The sequence below is a fragment of the Neolamprologus multifasciatus genome, chromosome 16 (genome assembly GCF_963576455.1).
Source record: "Neolamprologus multifasciatus chromosome 16, fNeoMul1.2, whole genome shotgun sequence".
NCBI classification, from domain to species: Eukaryota; Metazoa; Chordata; class Actinopteri; order Cichliformes; family Cichlidae; genus Neolamprologus; species Neolamprologus multifasciatus.
In genome coordinates this window covers 22,712,708-22,733,946 of record NC_140454.1, presented here as the reverse complement: position 1 = coordinate 22,733,946, position 21,239 = coordinate 22,712,708, and the positions used below count along the sequence as shown (strand labels likewise).

The 21,239-nt window shown below is 38.6% G+C and overlaps 1 protein-coding gene across 3 annotated transcripts in view; it reads right to left on the bottom strand.

Annotated features, from left to right (window-relative positions):
• The window catches only part of erbb4b (erb-b2 receptor tyrosine kinase 4b), a 322,434-nt gene extending 302,496 nt beyond the window's left edge, over nucleotides 1-19,938 (bottom strand). For 2 of the 3 annotated variants that reach the window (XM_085136594.1, XM_085136596.1), the window contains exon 1: nucleotides 19,512-19,938. In XM_085136594.1, the coding sequence (XP_084992720.1) occupies nucleotides 19,512-19,590 (79 nt within the window). In that variant the 5' untranslated portion in view covers nucleotides 19,591-19,938. The remainder of the gene's footprint in view (nucleotides 1-19,511) is intronic. The other variant, XM_085136595.1, reaches the window with a different exon arrangement.
• Between the last annotated feature and the right edge of the window lie 1,301 nt (nucleotides 19,939-21,239).

The window sequence follows — 21,239 nt, the reverse complement described above, 5'->3', positions numbered from 1 at the left end:
TTTCTCTTAAAAATAATTAAAAATGATTATAATTAGACAGGGAGAGAGATATTATTATTAGAAATGCCTTCCCAACAACGATAACACGAAGAGGAGAGGAAAGAAGACTGTAGCTTGACACAGAGCAGCCAGGGGATCCCATGCCAATCGGAGCATGGCCTTTTAGCCGAGCACTCTGTCAGAGATGCCAGTTTGACGGACGATGCCCGCCCAACTGACATTTCTCCAGGGTAGGAAAGAGGGGACAATACCAATTGTTAAAGAGAAAGAGGGTAAAAAGCACAGAAAAGCACCTATAAGCATAAAAGGGTGAGGGTAAGATGGTTATTTTGGTGTCAATTTTGTGTTATTTCCCAGGTGTGAAGTGCACCAAAATGCCCTACTCGTGTTTAAGTACCACCATTTTGCTTGAAATTGTCTTGAGGAGTATAGATGTGTGAAAAACTCAAGTATAAAAAATGCACTCACACTCATGTACATTTTTTTTAGAATATTCTTTACAATATTCCTTAAACATAAAACCTCAGTCTGTACTATATGGAGATTTCATAAAATGAAGTGTATTAAATTGTATTAATAGCACAACTACGGTTCTGGTCAGGATGCTGTAAAATGTCATTAAATTGATTGAAAATCAATGTATAAATGATTTTTAACATCAATTCAAAATATCAAATATTCCTCCTAAATTTGAAACCAGCAACACAAAAAAAAGTTTTGTATTGACAACATTTTTGTCGTTTTAGATCATCATACACCCTCAAAATGATAATCCTTACAGAAAAATGAAGAAATTAGCAGCCTTTTTAAAAAGCTAATAGGATGACTGAGCAACAAGTCAGGGACTTGAATGAGTATCAAACTTATTTATAAATATCTATAAATAAGTATACCATATGGACAACTTTAAAACTATAATTAGTTTTAATTTTTAACTACTAAAAATAAATAACATTGAAAAAAACAAGGTTAAGAAATACCATCACCTTCTCTCAGACCAAGCTTGTTTCAAACTGTGGGAAACTCCCCTGAGGTCTTAAAAATCCCCCTTTCCCCCAATATTTTGATTAGGATGGTCCTTCAGATTAATAGGAGAGAGATCATCTGGCAATGATTTATCTGAGACGGTACTGAGATACATTAGTGGCATAGGCAACTTGCATTAATGGTGAAGGCAGCATTGATTCTGAGATCACAACCATCAAAAATATTCCTTCATTGGCCACCATTGGCCAAAAGCGAGACATTAATATTTCCAGTTTTACAGCATTTAATGCATTTCTTTACAGACTGGTACAAAACAAGGGTTTTTTTGCCACTATAAAGTATATTCTTCATAACAACTCTGGAAGGATTAGAGTTATTTTTACTTCTCATTTATGTATTTTAAAAAAGAAATCATCCAGTTAGTTAATTAAAACGCTGGCGCCCACATTCAAATATGGTAATACTACTGTTTCATACTATCTACGTGTGAAATTGGCCTGCAATGTAGAGCTGTCACACACTGAAAACATTTGGCACACTATGAAACAAATGATCAATAAGCAGGTTAGATCCTTTATCACACAAAATGGTAAAAACAATTTGCTGTCAAAACCAAAGCAAGTGGTCCTGTCAGTTCCCAGATTTTTACAAATTGTTGTCAGAATAAGCAGCAACGCAACAACGGACACGACTTTGGCAAAAACACAACTGTTTTGGAGATGAGGTTCTATTTCAGTGATAAATAGATTTATGACTGTACAAAAAGAGTGCGTTTAGCTCACGTTACAGTTCTCATTCTTCCATTACCGTTTTTTTGGTAATTTCTGGCATCCTGGCTGAATTCACTTCATCATACCTGCAAGGTTGTTAAACAAACCAGAGAGGGAATCAGAGGTGAGGGGAGAGGGAGGTAGCGCTTGTTTATTGGCTCGTAGCTCATTAGCATCACACCCATTAGCGTCCTGCCAGTTTCACTGCCCCATCTCCTTCATTCAATCCTCTCAGAAAGACTGGCTGTCAGAGCAGAGAGGAGGCCAACATGCCCCACAGAACAAATACCCCTACTGCCAATTTTTCCTGTCTTTATTTATCTATGTGCTGGCCCTGTCTGATGAATAAAGGACAGGTTAACAGACAGATGAGAGAAGTATTTTGGCGAGACGCAGAGCACTGTTGGGAATTGCAAACAGCTTTTGTTTAAAATTGAGTTTCTTTATAAAGCAGTTTAAAATGTTTTCTTAGACTGATAGAACTATTCATTCAAATTAAAATGTCATATTTATAGTTATTAAGTTATACTTTATTATTTTTGGCACATCATCAAAACCAACACCACTGGTTTGTAATTACTTGTGAATTTAGACTGTGGTTAGAATATTCACCATTGTTCAGTTTTGATACTTAAGCAGTGGGAATGAGAAGCAGTCAAGGTAGGAAGGGAGCTATATATACCAGCCAGTCACTGTTTTTAAGGTACATCTGTTTAATGCAAACATTGTAGCTAATCTGCTAATAGTGTGGCAACAAGTGTATTTCACATTTCTTCCCCATCAAAATGGGGAAAATATGTGATTATTTAACCTCCTAAGACGTGAACTCTTCCACGGCATGCATTTTTGATTTCTCTTTGATATTTGGGCATATTGGGGGCCGATGAATGTAAAAACAAAGAATTACCAGATTTTTTTTTTTACCTTATTTTTCTTTTTAAGAAAATTGTATGGGAAAATCCCAGTAGATCCTTCTTTTAAAACTCAGACAATTCCCTCTTGCACCAACAACCATGTCATTTTCAAAATCATTTAACCTCTTCTAACCTCTTCTATTTAACCTTTCTTTTTAAGAAAAATAAGAGCCACATATGAGGATATTCGTTTAAAATTTTGATAGAACAGTTACAGTATAATGTCCTCGTAACTGGATATCAGGCCTTTGTAGAGCAAAATTGAGTATTTTGGTCTAAATAACCCAAAATGTGATGTCCACATATGTGGACGCCAGGTCCTAGGAGGTTAAATGATTTTGAAAATGTTTAGTTTGAAACTGATGAGGTACAGCAGCAGAAGACCACGGTGGGTATCAGGCCTCTCAGTTAAAAAAAAAAAGGAAACTGAGGCTACAGCCTCACATGAATTGGACTATAGATTGGTAAAGCATAGTCTGATATGATGAGTCTCAATTGTTGCTATGACATTTGGATTGTAGGGTCAATCTCTGGAGTAAACAACATGGATCCATCCAGCTGAAAAAGATCAGGCAGGTGGGAGTGGTATAATAGTGTGGGCCGTGTGATATTTTCTTGGCTGACCAGTTGAGCGTCATTTAAACGCCACAGCCTTCCTGAGTACTGTTGATCATATTGATACCTTTACGCTCACAGTGTACCCATCTTCTGATGGCTGCTACCAACAGGATAACGTGCCATATTCCACAGCTCAAATGATCTCAAACTGGTTTCCTAAATATGACAATGAGTTTACTTTACATAACTGGCCCATACAGTCACCAGATTTCAATCCTATAGAGCACCTTTGGGATGTAGTAGAACGGGAGATTCACATCTTAAATGTGCAGTCGACAAATCTGCAGCAACTTTGTAATGCCGTCGTGTCTATACAGACCAGAATCTCACAACAATGTTTCCAGTACCTTGCTGAATCTATGCCATGAAGAATTAAAGCAGCTCTGAAAGCAAAATGGGATCCAATTTGTACTTAAAAGATGTACCTAACAAAGTGTTGTAGGGAGTGTAGTGGTGCAGTATAACAGCAGGAGGTACGAATTTTAAAGATTTTAAGGAAACAAGAAGAAGAAGGTCTGGTAGTTCTTTCGGGCATTTGTTATTACTTTCAGATGGGCTTAACAACAAGAGCTTTGTGCTTGCTCCAGTTACAGTAAGCGATTTAGAGAAATGCTAAGGCAAATGGTTGGTGGAAAATCTGAAAAATTTTATGGCTGCCCTGCTTCTCATATTCTGTCTAAGTTTTGGGGTCAAAACATACATGTGTTTTATGTGGGTACACGGCTGGTGTCTGTAACTGTGTTTAGACACATCCATGTGTCATCTACTGTCATCAAGCATTCATCACTCTGCACTTCCCTGTTAGTGTGGTGATAGTCTAGGTATTGTTCCCAGCAGAAGGTGATGCCAAGGGAATAATGGTAAGAAACAGGCGTTGGTATGGAAGACTGGCTACTGCCTCTTGTTTTCCTACAAGAGGCTGAAAACATCTCTTACACCAGATGACTATCAAGAACAACCAGACCAATACATGTGACAAATATGCTTCGTAGGCTATATATTTATATGCCTCATCAAGTCATGTATGAGGATGACTGTAAACTATTTTTAGTAGTTTTGAAAACAGGTAGTTGGGACTCCACTCCATTATGTTATTAAAATTTTAACTTCTCTGCTACTGACACAACCTGCCTCACTCTAACTTCCTCTTTAAACATCTGGCCCTCGCTACACATAGTAGTGTGTGTACTGTGTGTGTGTGTGTGTGTGTGTGTGTGTGTATGTACGGGTTTTGGTTGGCATACGGCAGAAAGTCAGGCCAGCCTGTCAGGCCCCCGAGGGCCCTCGTTGTTTGAGTCTCCATTAGGCTGATGAGGTTTGGCAGCTGAAGTTGCTGGAGTTAGTGCTGTGCTTCAACCCTCCTCGTAGCTAGGCCTAATTAAACCTAGACCTCAGCCCTAATTAGCTGTAGGGGTTAGCTACCACCACCACAGGGTGATATGAGCCTCATGTAATATGTGTAATAATGCGTGCTAAATGTTTTTTTGGTGGTTTTAGTCAGCAACATCCAGTTGAATGAAAGGCACTTACCATATGTAATTTGGCGGATGGTTTTACCCAAAGCGGTTTACAGTAACACGAGTGCAGACAAGTTTCCACTCTGGTAAATATTGTGTCACTCTGAAACATAATGGATTATCACATTATGGTGAGACTTAGTAAAGCAAACAAGAATCTGTGTGTTTGTGACATACAAACAAATGAAGTGGCAAGACTGCATTTTTGTAGGTGCTGCACAATAAACTGTCTGACCCTTGGGATCGGCCCTATGTTTTCCCATTAAGCTATACTGACAGTTTGACATTTCCCAGGGTAGAGGGCTCTGATTCAGGTATGTTTTATTCATCCTATTGACTTCACATTGCTGCCAAGCCAAACAGAGAGCAAAAGCCTGAAGTGTGGTAGGCGGCAGTGAGAAGGAGAGCAGAAGATACCTGTTGTTGTTGTGTTTACTGCTCAGATAGCCAAGCAGTCTGAGACTCGGAGACAGCTGGGTGACACATACACAATACACTCATCACAATGCAGACAGAGATTGGGAGATATTGCAAACACTGAGTGGATAAAACTGCCTATTTACTGAGAAGACTTGAGGCAGACAGGTGAAAATGTGGGATTACATGCTTCGAGAAGGTTTGTATGCTTTTCTGTACCCTACCTCCAAAACGCTACATAAAACCAAACTTAGATAAATTTGACTTGTTAACTTCTACTTCGACTTGCCAGCCTACTGGTTGTTTATCTCCATTAAGTTGTAGAATTCTGTTGCCTGCGCTGTGAAGAACATCTCATTTACGCCAACTCAGACCTGACAATGGACTTTTATTCGCTTGCATTCCAGGTATAAGCATTAATTCTAGATTTATGTTTACCTGAGTTTTTCCTGCTTGTTGCCAATCAACAAATAAAATATATCTGCAAAAAACCGTTTTGTTTTGTTTTTAGCTAACAGAATGAAATGTTCTTTAACAGGGTAGTTTTGTTCCAGCACATATTATACATGGAATATCATTAGGGGCCCTGAAACCAGTTTTAGTTAATTAATACAACTGGTGTTGGTTAATATTGTCTGGGGTCTACAGAGTACATTTTGGTTGCTTAATAAATCTGGCAGATGGCTGGGATATCCCATCTTCACCAGTGATTTCAGTAGTGAAAAGCATCTTACTCATAATTACTGCTTTCTTTTGAATCTTTCTACCCATTTAAATCTTTATTAAGTAAATATATTGTCTTTACAAACGTATTTCTGTCTTTTTCTAATACATAGAACAATTATGGAAATGTCCAATGGAATTCTGATATAATTTTGGCAATTTTCTCAAAAACAACACCAAAAATTTTCCTCAGAGACATGTCAGAATTTGACCCCAAGATCAGTTTTGAATTTATAACAACAACATTCGTTCTGAGTTTTCTTGTCTGTTTCTTTTTAATACATCGTGCAACTTACTGCCATCGTAAACACATGGGACCATATTTGGATTTATTTTGCCTGGCTCTGTGCAGACAAGTGCTTCCCTCATCTTCATGCATGTCACGTGAGGCTGGGAGCTGGGTGCAACGGCGGGAACCTACTCCAGGACAAAGCACTTGGGGCAGGGAGACACTGTGGGCCTTGTTCCCCCTTTGACGGCTTCATGTCAAGTGGGTGTTAGCTTGGTGGGACACCCAGACCCCCCTGGAGGGTAAAGCACTACACAGCCTGCCTCCAATTGAGGAAAGAAACACCGAGGGCTTATTGAAGATGCACTTATGATCCCGACATCGGCGACATCGCCTATGTCTGTTTCAATACACACAACAATAATAACAGCATATTTTTAAGTAAGGCTGTTTAAAAGATGAGAGGCTGAGGTTGAAGATGAGGAACAACCAGGACAGTTGATCTGAATATGTGAAGCGTAGGTTCTTTTCGGTAGAAGCTTGGAAAATTCAAAAATTGTCTCTACATGTAGTACTGAGAGAGAAAGGAATTGATTAACTAATTACATTTTATGTGTACGCTCAGTTACAATCATATTATTCCATGTTACTTGAACCATACTGAAAAAGCCGCAAGGTGAATAAGGACAGGTGTACCGTGAAAAAGATTACTCACCCTAGTAACCGTAGCAAGCCATAGTGGTCAACAGTGTCGAGTGCTCTTTCCTTTCTTTATCGTCTACTTTCTCTGTCTGCCTTTCCCAAGCATCTGGCTAAGTCTCACCAGTGTCCTTGCTAATGCCCTCGGGTGAACCGGGCCATGTCAAACTCAAATACATCAATCACTTGGTGCTAGCCATGGGGAAAGAGAAGGGATGGATTGGCAGAAATGTAGGGATGAAAGCAAAGAAGAAGGACGGGGTGGTTAAGGTAATGTATAGCCACTACTCAACCCTCTTTCACCTTATTTTTCTTCTCCTCCAACCTCCCTGTCTCCTTCCCTCTGCAGCAACTCCTACAGACTTTGGACTCAGCTGTCACATCACAAGAGGCCCTTTCAACTGATTCTCATCAAGCAGTTTGCAGACCTAAACAGATGTTGGAGAAGAACAGAGCAGTGGAGAGGAGAGCAAAAGAAACAAAAGGACAGTCAAGGCCAGAAGAGAAAGCATTAGAAAAAGGAAAGAGAAAAAAAGAGCAGTGTAAGAAGGGAGATGAGCGCTGAAAGCAGGTCGAGGAGAAGGAAATAAGATAGCAAAAGAACAGAAGCACAAAGAAAGGTGACAAAGCCATGGGAGAGCCTATCAGCAGGTGTGTGCACGTGTGTGTGTGTGTGTGTGTCCAGCAGAATAAAGTGTCCAAGTCAGAGTCTCGGTTTCCCCCCTGGGCAGTTTCTGATTAATTGTCCGTCCAGCTGCTGTGATAGCGACTACTTTAACCAAGACTCCCAAGACACTCACCCATGTCCCATCCTCCACAGAAAGACACCTCTACTCCTGTGTACCCAGCTTCCTGGCTGACCTTCTCTGACTAAAATTAGGATTTATTTTCCTATTCTGATACCCCCCCCCATTCGTTTTTTTCCTGTCTCTTTTTGGCTGCTACAAATAATCTTACATCAGCACCCCATTCACCTTGCCATCAGGGGATAATGTCTCTCTGTGGGAGAGGGGTTTTGGAACAAAGGCAGGGGGAGCTGAAAACCGCATGATATGCTGTGTGTTCCCCCCTGTGTGTTTACACATGCTCTGGTGACTGGCTGAGATAAAGCATCCCTGTCTCAGGTAAACAGTCCAGCACAGCAGGGTAAAATGGCAGGGTTGACTTTGGACCTGGCTTATACTTAGTCAGCACCTCTAGATATAAAGTACCATCCCACCCACCCACATTTAATCACACAACTGCACACACATAATTTCCATTTCAGTACATTTTCATTATGGTTCAAATTCAACAATTACGAATTCAAATCTGCTCTTCGACTCTATGAACAATAACTGCCGTACTCAGCACTGTCCCCTTATTTTCCTCCCTCTTCTCCAGACTGCATAACCATAGCATCTAACCTGATGGCTATATAGCCAGCCCCCAAAAGCAGCCAAGGTCAATTGCCTTTCCTGCTCCTCTCATCTTGTGCTTTATGTACCTTCACATCCAGGGGAAAAGAGCTGCACTATTTCTGCTCTGCTGCAAGGTGACTGCTGCTTCATATGAGTGACAGCCACACAAACCAGGAATACCAAGAGTACCAATCATTTTGTTTAAGGTCTTCATATTTTGAAAATAAATCCAGAAAGTTTAATTCATATAAAATGCAAAATGTTGCATTTCAAGCAAAAAAAGAAAAGGTCTTCTAGGTCACGGCTTCACTCTGCTAGTAAATGTTGGACTTGAATTTCTAAAAAACAATTTAATTAACAGAAGCTATACATGGAGCTACCTTTGACTTTGATATTATGGACCATAACTAATAATAATGAGAGTCGATCAATACTTTCAACTCCGTAATTACTCCACCAAGCAGTGACTTTCCACTATTTTCTGGTTCAAATCAGCATTCCACTGCAGACTCCTGAAGCCATTTTTATGAACTCAGGTAATCTTTTAATCAAGGTTCAAGGTTCTTTATTTGTCACTTGCATAGTTATACAAGTATAACACACAGTGAAATGTAGCCTGACACGCTCCTCGACATGTGCAAAAATGGGGGGGTAGAGGAAGAACATTATATATATATATATATATATTATGGAATGCCGTTTAGGAAATTATTATATATATAGAATGATCTTCTGAATATATAGAACGAAACTTGAATATATAGAATGAAACTTGAATATATAGAATGAAACTTGAATATATAGAATGATCTTCTGAATATATAGAACGAAACTTGAACATATGGAATGATCTTCTGAATATATAGAACGAAACTTGAATATATGGAATGATCTTCTGAATATATAGAACGAAACTTGAATATATGGAATGATCTTCTGAATATATAGAACGAAACTTGAATATATGGAATGATCTTCTGAATATATTGAATGAAACTTGAATATATAGAATGATCTTCTGAATATATAAAATGAAACCTGACGTCATGGAGGCGCTTGCGCCATCTAGTGTTTTCCTTGTTTGTAACTGCGAGGAATGGCATTATGAGCCAGTCTGCACGGAATCTTGTGGCTCAAATTCTAAGTAATGAGGAGCTAATTAACACCCTGGCAAATGCATGTTCTGGCCAACCAAATATTAGTACCAGTGTACTGCATCGTAGTACTGATGAAGAAATGTATTCACTGTTTCATCGTGGAAGACCAAATGCAGTGAACCTCTCCGGTCAGATAGCCCCTGGTTAACCAGCTAACGTTATGGAGAACGTGCATTCCACTTTACAGGAGTTCCCCACAACGGGTCCCATCTACAATCTTAGACCTTTCACTCGAGAGGGCCCAAGGCAGAAGAGTTAAGAACGGAACTAAATGCACTGAAATTACTAGTGTAAGGTTAAAAATTGGCCGTAAGTTTCAATTGCTAGACTAAGCTAAGTAAACAAAAATATCACAGTAAAAAACAGTGTGCAATAGACTCACAGCGTGTGATTGTGGAGACTAAACTGTGCACAACAGTTAATTTGTTTAATTGTGGAAACATTCCAGCCCTGGGTTTTCTCCAAAGCCAAGCCTTGAGTTCATCACTAACTGCAGATTTTCTGTGACCAATACTTGTGAAAATATCCTTCGTATACCAGTTCATGTAGTGTACACTACTTTCAAATCAGACATGGATTTTGCAATACAGAATTCACCAGGATTTGGAAGAGCATGATGTGTATTATCAAGGTTTGCAGAACTTATGAGGATTTTGTTTTTCTATTTTGCATATGCATGTTTAATTTTTTTGTTTCTTGTTAATGTTGTTAACCCAGCTTCAGATTATCAACCTGTCCAGGGTGTACTCTGCCTTTCATCCTGTGGTAGCTGGCAACGCAGATAGGCTAGCAACGCGGATAAAAATAAGCAGAAGAGAATGGATGGATGCATTTGGTTTCAGTTTATACATATGAGGCATATTTTGTTTTTGGATTGTAGTTTATCTGTTTTCCTGCCTTTATGGCATGTTGTATCTCTGTTCTCTGATATGACCCATAGTAACATTAGATTATTTAGTACCCCTGCAGGGAGCAAAAGAATATGCTACAACCTCACTGTTACATAGAATTCAATTTTCTCAAATGCTTCCTGTGTCCACCTATTCCACACAATGTAAAATGTCAGTGGTGATGTCATAACACACAGGTTTATCAGCCATGTTTTGTATTTCAGATACCTTTGTTTATTTTTTTAATAATATAGCTAGATGTGGTCATTGAAAGATCTGCCACCCAGAGCAACTTTTCTTTACATTTTCAAATGAGATGAGTTAAACTTTATTTCAGTGTCCCATTTGAACATTTATGCTTTACATTGAAATTCATATTAATTTTCACTTGATTTATAGATTAACTCACAGGTTTAAATAATAGTTTTTGTTAGGTTTTGGAAAAGTTTTGAAAAGTGTGATAGTAACCCTAATGAAAAAATATTTAACGGTATCTCCAACACTGCCAGCAAGTTGTCTATAAATGTGACAGACATGAAATATATAATAATATATAGCTGAAATATGAACATTATATCATCATCGCACTATATGACATTGCATTCTTATCAAATAATGATACTACTACTACTACTACTAATAATAATAATAATAATAATAATAATAATAATAATAATAATAATAATAATAATAATAATAACTGTTAAACATAAACCTGGTTTACATTCTTTAGGGAATGTTTAAGGATTTTGTTTACTTGATTAGACAGGCACAATTCATGTTTATTAACAGATAAATTAGTACATCATACCATGATATGTAACATATAGTGTGACATTTTTTTACTGTGACAAGTATGGTTTGTCATGAAAGAAAAGTATATTGAAACACTTTATTTAACTACTTTTATGATTTAAATGGCACAAAGGAATATGAAGATAAAACCAGTCTTATCAATCTTTACCTAAATAATAGCTTTGGAACTTTTTCAATATTGTGATATTTCACAATTTTTAGTGTCTGGCACCAAAAACATTTTCTAATGAACACAACCAAATTTACTAATAACCGAAGCATCTGGCATGCATTATCAGAAGATCATTCTATATATTCAAGTTTCATTCTATATATTCAGAAGATCATTCTATATATTCAAGTTTCATTCTATATATTCAGAAGATCATTCTATATATTCAAGTTTCATTTTATATATTCAGAAGATCATTCTATATATTCAAGTTTCATTTTATATATTCAGAAGATCATTCTATATATTCAAGTTTCATTTTATATATTCAGAAGATCATTCTATATATTCAAGTTTCGTTCTATATATTCAGAAGATCATTCTATATATTCAAGTTTCATTCTATATATTCAGAAGATCATTCTACATATTCAAGTTTCATTCTACATATTCAAGTTTCGTTCTATATATTCAAGTTTCGTTCTATATATTCAGAAGATCATTCTATATATTCAAGTTTCATTCTATATATTCAAGTTTCATTCTATATATTCAGAAGATCATTCTACATATTCAAGTTTCATTCTACATATTCAAGTTTCGTTCTATATATTCAAGTTTCGTTCTATATATTCAGACTTTGATTGTAATATATATATAATATTTTATAAAACGGCATTCCATAATATATATATATATATATATATATATATATATATATATATATATATATATATAGTATATACATTGGGTGAATGTGCAGTAGTAGCAGCAAGCAGGTGAATTCTGTACATTAATATGAATAGACATCTGACTATTTTACAGAATAGACAATATACACATATTTAAAATGAAAGGAATTTGGAATGTACATTGTGCATTGTGCCTGGGTTTAGAGTGTCTGGAAGAGAGTCTTGTCTCAGTCAGACAGGACTAATGTTAGCAGAATAACCCCAGCAGTCAGTTTTGTAGAGGGTAGTATATCAAAACATTTGTCCACAAATAGGATGGTATTTAGAAGGTATAAACACAAAAAATATGATGACTAAAGTAAATGTATTGTCTGGCATGTTGGGAATTTAGATGATGAGACTAAAGGCTGAAAAAGACTTTTTTCCCCAATGATGAATCGGTAATGAAAATTGAGCCCCTTTTTTTTTCTTTTTACATGCTTTATACTTCATTATCTTTGTCTCTGCCTGTTTGATTTTCTGGTTGATTCTTTACAGCAGTCATTGTTTTTCCTCATCTACAAGATGAATAATAAATATTTGCCTAATATTCAGACAGAAACTCCCAAGCCACAGTGTATATTGTGTGTGGGGTACCCATTTTTAATATTTTTTTTCCCTTTGGTATTGAATAGTAAAATCATCATTAATCCCGATTGCGTTGGATTATCGGCGGTATTATTTTTTACTCGCTGCATTTTTTTCCCCTGACGTTTGTGTGGTAAACTACGGAAATTTTACAATAGGATTTCCATTTGTTGTATAAGTGATAGCGTGTTTGGTGCAACCATTTTTCATCCTCGCATAGATAAACTGTTTTCCGGTGAAGTCTGAATATCTCCCTTTCTTTCTCTCTCACTCTCGTTCCCAGATGTCTCCTTACAGCTGCTATGACTGACTGCAAACTCATTTATTACAGGTCACAAACACCAAGTGCTTCATTTAAAAGGACACCCCACCCCCAACTCGCGCACGAGTGAAAAATCGACCTGCAAGAATAGCATACAGGGCACACCGTTCCATTAACACCAAATGGAAGCCTGCAGGATTCAAAATACGGGAACGGGGTTCGAGTGGCGGGGTGCAAAACAGAAAAAAAAATATGAGGGATAGTTTAGGGACATATTTTAATCTGCTGCAGCGACCACAGTTAATGAGCACTAAGCACATAAAGTATGGGGCGGCATCATTACAGCTCCTAAGACAAAATCTAAAATATTTATTGCATTGTGGGGTTTTGGCATGAAAATGATTGGGATCTCTTGCTATAAGTTTGCTGACAGAGTTATTAAAAGCGTAGTTTGTTTGATATCACCTATTGTAAAGAGTCTTAACCGACATACCGCGTCCAATGTCTGCTACATATTTATTCAAGCACGCAAATCACCAAATCAAGATTTTGTTGGAAGCATGTGTTCTGCCGGCCATATCCGATATCACTCAGAGCCGTCTGTAATTACATTGTACATGCAGATTAGCTATGAATATTTTAGAAGGGGATTACTAAAAGAGGAAAGAGACAGAGACGCAGAGAGTCGAGAGAAATCAGCCCTTTAACACACACCCACATGCAGAACTGCATGAAAAGCTCGTTTGAAGGTGGAGCCAGTCTTTCATGCCCAAGTTGTCAGCCTATTATCATCCTTTCATATGTTTGCCACCATTATTAACTGTGAGCGGGAATAGAAAAATAACACAAAAAAGTGAGAATAAAACACATCACTCCAGCATGTCAGGCTGTCTCTTCAGAGTGTGGGGGGGGGGGGGGGGGGGGGGGGGGGGGGGGAAGAAAGGCATGGCAGACCAAGTCTTATCATTGGACTCTCATTCTAAAACGTGGCAGTAATGAGTGTGTCTTAACAAAGATTAGCCATAATTTCCATTGTCATTTTAAGGCTCCCACATTATGTGGAGGCTTACAAAGCCACAGATGAAGGCAGAGGGTGGGCGGAGGAAGACGAACAAGCAGACACTGGAGCAGAGAGAGCGTCTCTGGAGCTTGGTTAGTCTGTCAGTCACCCTCTATCCCTTCAACCGTGCATCCACGCGCGCACTGACAAAGTCATAACACACACACATGTACGCGCGCGCGCGCACACACACAGTATATGTACGTTTCCCAAACCCTTTGTCACCACATTTTGAAACCCTCAAGATGCGGTTGTCAAAAGGGTCGGCGCCTGACAGCCTCCTGCAGCCCTCCAGGAGGATGCAGAGGACAGACAGGCTTATTGTTAGAAGAGTAGCAGCAACAACAAAGCAGATCAAAAGTCTCACTGACTGACAGACATACATGGTGCGTTCAGACTCCCAACATCTACATTGTTTAGTGCACGCAGGGCTGAAGCTTTCAGGGGCCTGGATCCTGCACATTTGCCTTGTACATCAGAGTGATGGCCCAGGGTCAACGAGGAATCAGAACGTGGGTATGTGTGTAAGTGTGTAGGAGTTTGGGTGTGTGCCAATCTGCTACGCACATTGACACCAATCTGCACTGGTAACTTTATATTTATCCAATTAAAAATATTACATGTATTACCAAAATTCAAACCTGAGAATATTTAACGTTGAAAAAATAATGAAGTTATTTGATTGATAGCTACAAGAATATGGCTGATAGCAGAACAGATTTAGGCTGATACTCTTACTTTAGGCTTAATTAGGCCAAAAACACGTAAGTCTATTTTTCATATTTATATTTACCCTGATAGCAGACATGAGCCTTGCACCACTAGCGATAAAGAGAAGGCAAATCTGTTAAGAAATTTTATTTTATTTTACTTTTATTTTTGCCTGACACATGTCCTCTTTTCTTGGAGTGCTGCGTATTAGACCACAACACACACAAAAAGTTGAATGGTAGCAAAAGCACTGAGATTTTCTTTTCTTTCAGCAAGCTTGTTCTGGTTGCCCTAAAAGCATACGTGCCATCCTAATTAAGGTCCATCTGATAGATTTCCTCCAACTAAAATTCAGTTCCCCCATCTGTCTAAAATAGCTAGAGTACATTGTCAAAGATACCAAGCAGGGCCTCGCTCCTGCTTGTGTATACGCGTGTTTGCTGCACTACCTTGTTAATGAAGGACTTTGGTTGCTGTGTATTCAGCACTCAGGGCCATGTTACACGGAGGCAATCAGCCTTTCTATTTGCATGTCTTTCTCTCACTCCCTTTGCTTTCATTCTCTCTCCAACAAACACAAAAATTCAAAGCTTGCTCAATTTACAGAGAGGAAAAAAAGAGAAATCATAAAGAGTGATAAACATGAAACAAGCATTCTGTCTTCAAGAGTTAAGACACCTTTTCAGATCTAAAGTAATCTAAGAGCTTGAAAGTCTTGTTTCAAACATAAAAGTTGCATTTTTTTTTACAGATGTGCTATAAATAGCTGCCCAGATTAAGGGATGCACGTCCATGGGTGATGGCCTCTGATCTAATTATGACATCCCTCACTAAAGGGACATTTATTAGCTAAGCTGACAATGACACATGTCAAAATAGACGTGGATGTATGGTGCATTTGTAATGGCAGGTGATAAATGAAGCTGCATTGTTTGCAAAGGTCACAGAGGAGATGAGCCAATCATTTCTGCTGATGTAGATAGGAACCTGACTGGTTATAAGCCCAGCAAAAATCCAACACAATACCTTTACTTGTGTGTTCAGAAAAGAAAACTCTCAAAAAACATTTGGAAATTCAGTGCTAAGTAATCAATAGTGAACTAAGACATCCTGGTAGTAACTAAATGGTAAATGGTAAATGGTCTGTATTTGTATAGCGCTTTACACTATACACAATCATCCACCCATTCACACACACATTCACACGCTGGTGATATTGTGTAATATTCTTTAATCAGTAGGCCAGTACACATAAATCTTAATGATTTCCTACAATACTACACAGCAAACACTCTTGATTGCACAAAGAGAAGATTCTTAGTCTGGCTGGCTGGGGATTAAATAACACAACAAATCATTGTCTGTTTTTGTATTTTTATCATTAAAGAGGAAACACTGACTCACCAGAGAGATTAATCTAAAAGCTACATATATGTGCATCTAACGGTCCTTTTCTCAAATTCTAAAAATAGCTTGTTTTCCATATTTTTTTTTAATAATTTCAGAAACTTTTAAAAACAATACAGGAGGGTTTGCATCAGGCTATAATAGCAGTAACTGAATTTACTTTATTGTGGAAAAGTGGCTTTATATTGCTCCCTATGTGTTACTCTGGCCAATAAAGAAAGGACAAAAGCACAAATGCTTATGTTCTTCTTTTCTTTTTTATTCTAATAAAATGCTTGGTGGTGGTAGACGGTCAAAGCTTCTTTAATGGGTGACAGCAGATAGGACTGTAAGCGTGGTCTGTGCCAAAGCCCAGCTATGTTGGCTCCACAGTGTCATATCATTCTTTCATTATTCTTGATGCTGGACAAAAAGCAAAAATATACAATGAGGAGACATTTACAAGAAGTGCCAGGGTCTCCTGTAAAAGGTGCCGAAACTGGTTGAAAAAAAAAAGTATCTTGTCTCCCTTTCTAGTAGGATCCCTGTCAGTGTCACCCTCAAACCTTAAATGTACTGTGACCACACACATCAGCTTACAAATGGGACAGTGCTGTCAGTTTCAACCCAATAAACAGTGAGTGCCACTGTAAGTTAAAGGTTGTAGTTGCATTCTGTTCAGCAAATTAGGAAAGAAGACGCCGCTCAAAGCCATAAAACAGAAGGGATGTAGTTTATCCAGATTGCAGTGATTACACGCAAGTGAAAAAACTCCACGCACACGCAGACGCATTCAACAGATGATTTGAATGCACTCCTGCGCACAAAATATATGAATATTCATAAACACAAACAGAGTTTTGGAATGTGGCCATATGGTTCAGAATTGCAAGCTGTATCAATTTCCAAACTTGTTCAGCTGTAGTGTGAAACTGCAGTCCAGTGAAGAGGAGTGTGCACAGTGGACTCACATGGGGGACATTCAGCATATTGCAGGCATGTACCCTGCTGTCATGAAGCATATAAGTCCAGTTTAGCACAGGATTTTCTTTAAGTGGGGTTTTTAACACTAAACAGAAGAAACTAAATGACATGAAGGTGATGAAAAGTTCATAAAATTTCAAAGCAAAGGATTCAATTAAGGATTTTATGCATATTTATGGATATTTGTATCTTGGGACATAATAAGATAGATGCCAACGTTAAGTGAGGAAACTCAAGAAAAAGAAACTTTGAGCATGAACGCGTGTGCATTTTCTTATTTTTCAACTGAACATCATAACACCCGCGAACTCCTGGCTCACATCCGCGCACGCACACACACGCACACACACACACACACACACACACACACACACACACACACACACACATATTTGAGCATCCGTTTCTGTTCTGTTTCGTTTTATGTTATTTTACTATTTTCCAATTATATTGAAATGAGTTGGAGCTTCACTGTTGGTCGAAGCTTGTCTAGTCTGAAAAGACATTACGACTGTGATCTTCATACACAGGTGCGTCAGATAATGTATAACGAAATCCATATTTTTCTTTCCGGATGTTATTTTAAAAAATAATTAAAAACTGTAAATTTAACTTCGAAATATGCGCCTTGCTCGGACACGATTAAGATAACGCCCAGGATAAAGTAATGTTATCAAAAAAAATTAAGTTGACTAAAATAAATGAGCAAAAATATATAACTGCTTTTATATTGGAACAAAAATATATATTATGTTAGGAATATTATTTTGACGACGTGCAGCACACGTGGTGAGTGTAAAGCAAAAAACAACAACAAAGACAAAAACAAAAAAAGTGTGGAAGCATCCCTCCATGCCCTGTCTCCTGAACTGCATTCAACATTTTAATTCAGTCACTGTCTCTCAGCTGTAAGGCTCTCACACACGAGGATTTATTAAAACACGAGTTAGAATTTTAGATCCGCCCTAATATGTGCGCATTATACATCACATTTAACGCAGTATGATGTTTAAATAATCGCGAGAGACGTGGTGCCAAAAGAACTTATATTGTTTGAAATTGGGGATTTTTGTTGTTATTTATTTATTTATTAATTTATTGTGGTGTTATACGCCTTAAGTCACATAAACATGACTCTAAGACATGCGGTGAAACAGTTTAACAGTCAGCATGAGGGGAAAAACGACTGTGTGTGAATTACGATCTAGAGATGCTGTGTCAGTGCAGCCGATACTTGGATTTAGTCTAATTTTAGTCGTAGTCATCCCAAAATGTGATTATCAGTGGTGATAATGGTGGTTGATGAGGTGGTATTGCTTTTATCTAACTAATATCTCTCTCTCTCTCTCTCTTTCTCTCACTCTCTCTCTCTCTCTCTCTCTCTCACACACACACACACACACACACACACACACACCCATAAACGAAGACGCACAGACACCGCTGAGTGCACCTATACCCCCTGCGCGTAGAGAGCGCCCCTGCACTCTACAAACAGTACTGCTACTGTCAGAGCGAAAAGTCCCGTGCGCTGCAACGATGGTCGTCAATTTGTGCTCCACAGGATCCCCGAGGGCATTTACTATAAAACGATGAATAATCTAATTTAACTATAATCCGCTTTGTTTTTATCCCGATTACAGAATGCACGTACATGTTCGCCACTCTTATCATCGTTTGCACAGGTGAGAGTTACACAGATCAACACAAACAACAAGCCAAAAAGCCTAGTAATATAGAGAGCGTTCCCACAGCAGTCTCTGCAGAACTCAACGGTTTAAAGTAGTCTGAATCACCGGGTGACTACTTGCGGAGCCTCAAGCTGTTACTGTTAATACAACCCACTGTTCAACCAGCCAAATTCATCAAAAACAATAACTATGGGGTTGCGTCTTATTATCGTAACGACAGTTGTGATTACTGGGATAAATTAGTCAGAAGGGGAAGAAAGAGCAGAGATTGAAAGCAACTTTTGAAATAGTTATGCGTTAGACAGCCTGTCTATCCACAGGAGGGAAAACAGGAGCACAGTAGTCTGTTGTAAACCAAGGCTATAACTCCTCTGTGTTTGTCTAGCTATGTCCTGAGGACACGTGTCATGAACAACAAATGCTCTCATTTCTCTCCAAATTCAACAGTGCCGCTGTGCGCAAGAAGACGGAGCGACGCGCTCGCCTGGATCCTTTCGTCTTGTCAGATGTACTGCTACAACCTACCATCTGCTCTGACCAACACCTGTGTCTCTGTGCAACTGTGATCTTTACGTCATCTCATTGGCTGTCGTTTAAGACGTTCTCCGGCGTTAGAATTCCGTGCTGGTGGTGAAACCGTATTAGCGGGTTTGATGTGATCTGATAAGCTCCAATAGCCATATGCGCAACAAAGAACAGTAACAGAAAAGTATGCTCGGTGGGTAGTTGTGCTGCGCTCAGCGCGCACTAACCATCTCCGCGGACACACAGTTTTGCGCACTGGGGAGCATAGGGTTGGAATTCACTCACCTGATTGTGAAAAGCTGAACCCAAACAAGAGGCAAGTCAGAAGAAAGCCGAAGCAACACTGGGCAGTCGTTGGTTTCATTGTTGTGCTTAGCAAGTATCCCCTTTAAATTCACATGTCCAGCAGCGTATCCTTCCCTGAAACAGCCAGAAAGGATGGATCGTTTGGGTTTGACGCCTCTTGAGCGTGCGACTTTGGGGACTTTGGTTGCTTTTAAGTAAGTTTGCAGTTTGTCCGAGTGTCCTTTTCCTGTCCTCTTCGAGCCTTCGGGCTTAAAATTGTGGCTTACTTGACAGCAGAGACAGTCGAATAATAGTTTCCTACGCACGCTCTGAAAAGCTTGTCTAAACAGTGTAAAGCAGTACTCATGGCATTACTCCCCGACTTGGATACAGTATGCAGCTGCAGACTCGCATTTTTCGGACACACCTCCCAGTCCCCGAACTCCTCCTACACGCACTGCGATTGGCACAGGTACCCGACTATCATCCTTAACCCCGCCAGTTTAGACTTCATGCATTGTCCCATTGGTTACCACAAGATGCCAAAACCTCATGAATTTGTGCGTCGGCTCTGTTGCACCTGTCACACCGAACACAGCAGAGATCAATTCTGCCAGAAGGATTTATGGGTGTACTGAGTAAAATAAAACAGAATACCACTTACCAGTGGTGGATTCCCATGTGCTATGAAATATGTGATCCGGATAAGGTATATTTTTATCTTGTAAGATTTAATACAATATTAAACCGTGAGAACGGTACATAAAATTGATCCTTAGAATGGAAATAGCATAGTTTCATCAGGTTTATTGTGAACTAAGTTCCCATTTTTCCTGTATTCCCCCCTCCCCCCCATAAATAAATAAAAAAAATATTGATCTACTCTAATGCCACTTCATTTTATAAGGTTACCGCATAAGTATAATCAAGTAAATAAGGGCATGTATTCTTACAGCAAAATCATAAACCATTTGTTTCTTTGTTTTGTTTTTCTGCATCTTGAGACAAGATTTTTATTTTTCATCACTTATCAGGCTACATTACTCCTGAAGGCAATATATCTCCATATCCAAGAGAAACATTTCCCCACCAGGGGATGGTCTTGGTGTAAATGACACAAATAAAAGTCAAACAGAACGTTTAGATAGCGGTATTATTGTGCTCACTGAGCTATTTGTAAGAGTTTGAAACCAGTGACTTTGGAGTAGGGGGGAAATAACTTAAGATAATGGGGGTAAATGCAAAACAACATGACAAAAGGTTATTACTTTCACCAGCTGCTGACTACTTTTGCACTTTAAAAAGAGAGGTGAATGCCTCCTGGAGTTGCAATATGCCCACACATCTGGACAGAAAACATGCACTCTGACTGTCCCCCAACTCAAAGTTTTCTTGAAACATGCACACGCACTCAAATGTGATCACAAGTGCGGGCAAAGTCTGAAAAAGGCTTGAAATACTTGAGTGATGTTTGTCTCACAGAGTTGGTTCATCAGAAAGTCAAAGCAACATTGTTACAAAACACTTTTACCCATTTAAACTATATTTACCTGCATGAATGAATGGTTTATAATGGAGCTTAGACACATTTTAGAACACATTAAGTTGAAATGGAAAAGTCACTCAGATTATTAGATTGACTTTATGGCACCACAACAGCAACATTTTGAGGGCTTTAAAGGACAGAAGTATGATATTAATGCTCTGTTTTTAGCTTTATTATGACTA